The sequence below is a fragment of the Pyxicephalus adspersus genome, chromosome 4 (genome assembly GCF_032062135.1).
Source record: "Pyxicephalus adspersus chromosome 4, UCB_Pads_2.0, whole genome shotgun sequence".
NCBI lineage: Eukaryota > Metazoa > Chordata > Amphibia > Anura > Pyxicephalidae > Pyxicephalus > Pyxicephalus adspersus.
The window spans coordinates 147,578,876-147,585,090 of NC_092861.1; the positions used below are offsets into that span (position 1 = coordinate 147,578,876).

Below are 6,215 nucleotides of genomic sequence, written 5' to 3' on the forward strand. Positions count from 1 at the left end.
GACGGACGATGAGCGCTGTACACACCAGATTCTCATCCGAGCCCTAAGGCGATTATCAGACGAGAATCATCTGACGTGTGTATGTAGCCTAAGCGTTGGTAACAATCCCTAATGCCGTTCCTTTGATTACAGTTTTCAGTCTGTTTGCTCTCAGCACTAAACTGAGCCAAAAGATAAGACACCGGAAGATAAGCAGGATACAGACGCGGAGACTTCCTATAGATCAGAGAGAAAACAGCGCTCTGTGCCAATGCTGGAGAATTACAACAATCCAACACAGGTGACTGGTTCTGTTAATGAGGTGACTTACAGCCTCCAAGAAGATCCAAAACCGCTCTAAGGCTGCATGAGCTCCCCGGGCATAAAAGACTTATTATACAGTATTTATATAGCGCCAACATATTATGCAGCACTGTACAAAGTTCAATCATGTCACTAGCTGTCCCTCAAAGGAGCTTACAATCTAATGTCCCGACCATAGTCATATATCATTAATGAGTCCAAGGTCAATTTTGGGGGGGAAGCCACTTAACCTAACTGCATGTTTTTGGAATGTGGGAGGAAACCGGAGTACCCAGAGGAAACCAACACAAACACGGGGGGAACCTGCAAACTCCATGCAGATAGTGTCCTGGCTGAGATTGGAACCTGGGAGCTCTTAGTGATGGGGAGTAGGATTGCTAATGATAGGGTCAGCCTACCGAGCAAGAACATGAATTATGTGCTGTAAGGATTGAAATTTACAGAAAATGTGTTATAGATTTGTGAATCAGCACAGCAGATATTAATAAACAGGATTTATATAGCACCAACATATTACGCAGCGCTGTACATTAAACAGGGATTTTTTTTTGTGATTCTGCAGCAATTTCTGATCATCTTTTGATATTGTTAGTTCAGATGGGCAGTGGAAGCGGGGAGGCTTCTGGGACTTTACCAGCCGCTGGTCCAGTTCCTAAAGAGCCTGCATTTCAATATTAAACAGCAGGTGCTACTGGAATGCTCACTACTGCCCCCTTTATTTAAATTGCAGGAATGGCTCACAGGTGTGAGGTCGTGGTGACTGCACCACAACCACAGAACGAATAAGTTTAAAAAAAAAAAAAAAAAGCAAGCAGGCTGGTCCTCTATTGCAGGAGGGACAGGCGATGTCCTGTTTGCAATAAATAATCCATACCTGCCTGATCGTCAATTTTTTTATTTGCACTTACCTGTCTGTTTGGTTGTGGGTGCCCCATCTTCATTGGATCCTCTTGCAAGTTTTGGAGCTTCCGATTTGTTTATTTTCACCTGGCTATCCTCCTCATTACACACTTCCTGCTTGCTCTAAGGTGACAACGCTCCACTTGCTGCACCTTATCTATATAGGAGTGTTATCACCCTAAAACCGGAAATGTTGGGATTACAGAACACCTCTCCATCCACATAACACTGGCGGTGGCTGCTCTGTAGTTCACAAGGTGTAATGCTAATGAATGCAATCAGAAGAGAAACACAGATCTAATAACAGGGCAGCACGGTGGCTCAGAGGTTAGTGCTCTGGCCTTTGCAGCGCTAGGTCCCAGGTTCGAATCCTGGGAGTTTGTGTTCTTTGTGTGGGTTTCCTTCCACATTCCAAAAACATGCAGTTAGGTTAATTGGCTTCTCCCAAAATTGACCCTAAACTGTATTAAAGACATACGACTATGGTAGGGTCATTAGATTGTGAGCTCCTTTGAGGGACAGCTAGTCACATGACTACGGGATGTTGTACAGTGCGGCATAATATGTTGGAGCTATATAAATACTATGTAATAAAAATAATAATGACAGAAGAGAGGAGTTCATGATCAGGGCTAAACAGTGACAAGAGTCCACTTTTTTGAATACGTCCTTACTACAAGCTCCGGACCGTTGCTTCCTTAGTTACTCGATTATATTATTATTATTATTACTATGCAGCATTTATATAGCACCAACATAGTACACAGCACTGTACATTAAATAGAGGTTGCAAATGCCAGACAGGTACAGACACAGGAGGAGGAGAGAACCCAGAAGAGCTCACAAAATAAAAGTATCTACAGCCTCTAATGTACAGCGCAGTGTAATATGTTGGTGCTATATGAATACTGCATTGTAATAATAATTGGGCTGAACTAAAACAAAGTTTAATTTAAAGCCTTTATTATTGTTTTAATTTCTCCTATACAGAGTTGTACTGAACAGGTTTGTTTGGTGTATGGGATCAGCCGGGATAATGACAGCGATGAGCTGGTCAAGGTGTGCTGGAATGAGGAAGCTGAATGAAGCGTGACGTCACCGACGTATAGAGCAATGTGTATTAGGCAGGGATCCTCCAGAGGTTGCTGGGGGTTCGTTGAGCAGTTTGCACCTCTCAGCTCAGTGTAAGTGACACCAATGATCTTTCTGGCTATCTGTAAGGGTGACATTCTTCCCAATGGCCAGCAATGTAAGAGGATTTCTTCCCACTGACCACCACACTAATATACTGTGAGCTGTGGATACAGTAATTATAGAAGGGATTCCCTCATGTTATAAAGGTCTCTCCAGGAACCAATTGAACGTCTTAGAAAATGAACATGCGCAGCACAGACATCACCTGCATCCCGATAGCTGACAGGTAAGGACAGCCATGTGCAATATAAACCCAGCAGGGTTCCATGATCCCACCAGATCCCACAGGTTGTTCCATGATAGTTAATTTTCTCCAGGAGGAGCCTATTGGGTGTATTGGGGTCACACAAAGGCAGACGATGGAACCATGACAGCAGCGGGATCAGGGGCCCCTTGGGAGAAATATTAGCACTTGGGGGCCATATAGTATGGACAGCAGTACAAAGACCCCATTGTGCAGCCAGGAGTAGCCGGGTCAGTGGCGCAAATTACGCAGTACAGGGACCCCATAGTACAAAGTAGGCGTTATGGGGACCCTGTAGAAAGGGGGCCACATGCAAATGACTAGGAGGCCCCAGTACAGTCAGATGATATGGGGCCCTACAAAACAGAAGTATAGGAGACCCGGTAAGAAAGACAAACGGGTAAGACAGGATGGAAATAGAAGGACCCATTGTAAAAACAGATGATAGGGGCCCAGGGAAGAGTATAGGGGCCCCAAGGCATATTGAGATAAAACAGGGGCTCTGTTATACAAATGTGGAACATGGGACAGGGGCCCAATAATGCAATAATATGACATGGGAACCCAGAGTATAATGACACGTATACAGACAGCAATACCGGGGGGCCCATATTAAGGCAACAGCATAGGGGCCCCATGTAAATGGTACAGGAAACCCACAGGACAGTCAGGTTATATGGGGCCCATAGAAGTAGATATGGCAATTTATTGGGCAAAGCAATACAGGGGCCCCACTGTACAGTCTGATAACATGGGGGGCCCTTTGCAATGACAGCAGGGCTTGGGTCCAATGACATGGGGTGGCCCCATTGAACAGACATAGGGCTCCCCCCAAGTTCAGCCACATTACAGGGGTCCTATAGTATAAGGAAATATGGGGCCTTTAAATTTAAACAGTACAAGGGCCCGATATTTGAGGCATATATGTATCAGGGGTCTACAGTACATAGAGCAGTACATGGGTCCCTACAGGATAATGGGATGGGGCCCCATAGTACACACCTATACAGAGGCCCCCACAGGATAATGAGATGGGGCCCCATAGTACACACCAATACGGGAGCCCCCACAGGATGAGTTGGGGCCCCATAGTACACATCAATACGGGGCCCCCACAGGATAATGAGATGGGGCCCCATAGTACACACCAATACAGGAGCCCCACAGGATAATGAGATGGGGCCCCATAGTACACACCAATACGGGAGCACCCACAGGATAATGAGATGGGGCCCCATCCATATTTAATGTACAGCGCTGCGTAATATGTTGGCGCTATATAAATCCTGTTTAATAATAATAATAATAATAATAGTACACACCAATACAGGGCCCCCCACAGGATAATGACATGGGGCCCCATAGTACACCCATACAGGGGCCTCTCCTCACCTTTGAAGAATTTCAGTGCCAGTGTGTAGAGTTCCTCCAGGCTGAAGCCCCAGCGCTGCTCCATACTCAGCTGCCCGGCCTCGTCCTCCTCTTCCGCCGGCGGCGGCTCCTCCTCTCCTCCCTCTGGTGCCGCCGACTGTGGCGGTTCTTCCTCCTGGTCCGGGCTCAGTGTCATCCCGTCTATGGAGACCTCCAGCCTCTCTCCACCGCTCACCACCGCCATCCTCCCCCGGCCACGTCCCGACTTCCGGCTCCCTGACAAGGGGGCGCGCACGTCACCTCCGCCAGCCAGCCTGTCACCTCCTGGAAAGACGCATGCGTAGTAATGACAGCTGGGAAGCGCGCGCACGTGGCGTCCCCGCCCCCTTCTAAGAACTGTCACCAGCGCAGAGCGCACTCCCGTCTCCTGACAGCCAATAGAGGAGTGACAACTGTCTGATATTGCTGGGGACTTCAACAGGCGGAAATCCTCTGTATAGGACTGCAGGGGACACCCACAGACCCTACTCCCCTGTCCCTAAAACTGGCCCAGGCTAGAATTGGTGATGTACAGTGAAATCCAATTTTCATAAAATTTTGGTAAAATTTGGGAGATTTTCATAATTTTTCCATTGAGAAAATGGTGATTATTGAGGATTCGGTGACATTTTTCTAGCCCCTCATGATCATCAATGTGCCCCCACTTTGCAAGAAGTGCCAATGTTCGGTACTTTCACTTTTTTTTTTCCTTTGTCGCCCCTCTTCCCTGCAGATCTCCAGCAGCCTCCTAACAGCCACTTCCAGTCTGCATTCGCTGCTGCCATTGGTGCATTTCTCAAGGCCTGTGTCCTGATGGTGACACCAGTGGGCATTAGCACACAATAACAGGGCAAAAAACATTGCCCCTTGTAGTGTACATTTATCCCACAGGTGACAACGCAGGAGACAACAGAGTTTGATAGTTGGGACCCCATGAAAAAAGGCCCAAATTTACCCAGAGGCCCCATTGTGTCACCCAGATATCTCTGACATTTCATTGGAGGATATAAATAGAAATAAAAAATATTGCAATATTAATAACTTTAATCCTGACTGCATTGCAGTACCTCTTTTTTTGCCACTAGATGCCCTCGTTTTGCCAACCAGCATCATTAAAACCCACTTCTTCTAAGCCCATGTTGGCTTGGACCCGCCCCAGTATGTGATTGGTCAGTGAAAGCAGAGGTAGCACAGCAGTGGGCTTAGCTCTCACTCTGCCCTCTCCTCCTATCAGTATACTCCTTTTCACCCCCTTACCTTATTGGGTCTTTGTTCTGTTCTTTCCTCTTCCATTTGAGCCCTGCTGTAAAAGGCATTAGCTTTCAAATTCACCTGGTGATTCTGGTAGTAACATATTTCCTGGCCTATGGTGACAACGCCTGTTCATTATATCCATGGAGGAGTAGCATTGTCACCCAAGGCTTCTCCCCTGAGCATACAAATGCCAATCCCTCCATTATGAAGAGACAGGTGTTCTGTAGTTGAACTGCCTAGAGCTGGTAACATTGTTGAGAATATAGATCAATGCACAGAAAGTGACAGGTACACTGGAATTCTGGCAGGATCAATTATATTTTTCTGTAGTCGCCACAAATGCACTTAGCCTTAAGAAAAGCAATGCAGCTCTGCCACATCCAAGGAGAAAACTGTAATATATGGCATTGTGGCAGTACTATAATACACCACCAGAGGGAGACAAGGTACCATTCCATAGGAATCCACTTTCAGCAGCTGAGCGGACTTCCCATAATACACCAGCAGGGGGAGACAAAGTACCAAACCATAGGAATCATCCACTATCAGCAGCTGGGTGGACTTCCTATAATACGCCAGCAGAGGGAGACAAAGTACCATTCCATAGGAATCTACTTTTAGCTGGTGAGCAGACTTCCCATAATACACCAACAGAGGGAGACAAAGTACCGCATCATATGAATCCACTTTCAGCTGCTGAGCAGACTTCCCATAATACACCAGCAGAGGGAGACAAAGTACCACATCTTAGGCACCCACTTCAGCCGCTGAGCAGACTTCCCATAATATACCAGCAGAGGGAGACAAAGTACCACATCATAGGCACCCACTTTCAGCCGCTAAACAGACTTCCCATAATACACCAGCAGAGGGAGACAAAGTACCACATCTTAGGCACCCACTTTCAGCC

At 46.8% G+C, this 6,215-nt stretch overlaps 1 protein-coding gene across 1 annotated transcript in view; it reads right to left on the minus strand.

Moving 5' to 3' along the window:
- The window catches only part of ACBD3 (acyl-CoA binding domain containing 3), a 23,921-nt gene extending 19,614 nt beyond the window's left edge, over nucleotides 1-4,307 (minus strand). Inside the window, exon 1 of the mRNA XM_072409939.1 lies at nucleotides 4,034-4,307. Coding sequence (XP_072266040.1) covers nucleotides 4,034-4,256 — 223 coding nt within the window. The 5' untranslated portion in view covers nucleotides 4,257-4,307. The remainder of the gene's footprint in view (nucleotides 1-4,033) is intronic.
- Nucleotides 4,308-6,215: the final 1,908 nt, after the last annotated feature.